The 486-nt window shown below is 65.4% G+C and overlaps 1 protein-coding gene across 1 annotated transcript in view; it reads right to left on the reverse strand.

Moving 5' to 3' along the window:
• Positions 1 to 382, reverse strand: part of MAFF (v-maf avian musculoaponeurotic fibrosarcoma oncogene homolog F) — a 550-nt gene extending 168 nt beyond the window's left edge. Inside the window, exon 1 of the mRNA XM_010135024.1 lies at positions 38 to 382. Within this exon, the coding sequence (XP_010133326.1) occupies positions 38 to 337 (300 nt within the window). The 5' untranslated portion in view covers positions 338 to 382. The remainder of the gene's footprint in view (positions 1 to 37) is intronic.
• Positions 383 to 486: the final 104 nt, after the last annotated feature.

Raw genomic sequence — 486 nt, forward strand, 5'->3', positions numbered from 1 at the left:
CAGGCTTGACACTGGTGACGACGCTGGCGGTGGCCCCTTTGGCGTGGGGCCCATGGGCAGCCACGGTGCGGGCAAAGCCCTGCAGGGCCTCGTACTTGCCACGGAGGGTGTCAAGCTCCAGGCGCATGGCAGCATTCTCCCGGGCCAGCTTGTCCACCTCCCACTCCAGCTCCATCTTCTGCTTCTGCAGCTCTTCCTTCTGGCAGACACGCTTTACCCGGCAGCTGGCGGCATAACCCCGGTTCTTCAGTGTCCGCCGGCGCTGCTTCAGCCTCGCCACCTCCTCCTTGGAGAGGCCCCGGAGGTGGTGGTTGAGCTCCCGCACCGACAGCCCCATCAGCTCCTCATCTGACAGCAGCGGCGTGTTCTCCCCCAGCTCCCGCTTCACCTGCCAGAGAAAGCAGGACACTCACCTGAAAGTCCCCAAACCAGACCCCCGCCCCCACAACCACCCAGTCCCCCACCGGCACTCACCTTCAGGGCCTT

This window comes from Buceros rhinoceros, unplaced genomic scaffold, assembly GCF_000710305.1.
Source record: "Buceros rhinoceros silvestris isolate BGI_N320 unplaced genomic scaffold, ASM71030v1 scaffold37570, whole genome shotgun sequence".
Taxonomy (NCBI): domain Eukaryota; kingdom Metazoa; phylum Chordata; class Aves; order Bucerotiformes; family Bucerotidae; genus Buceros; species Buceros rhinoceros.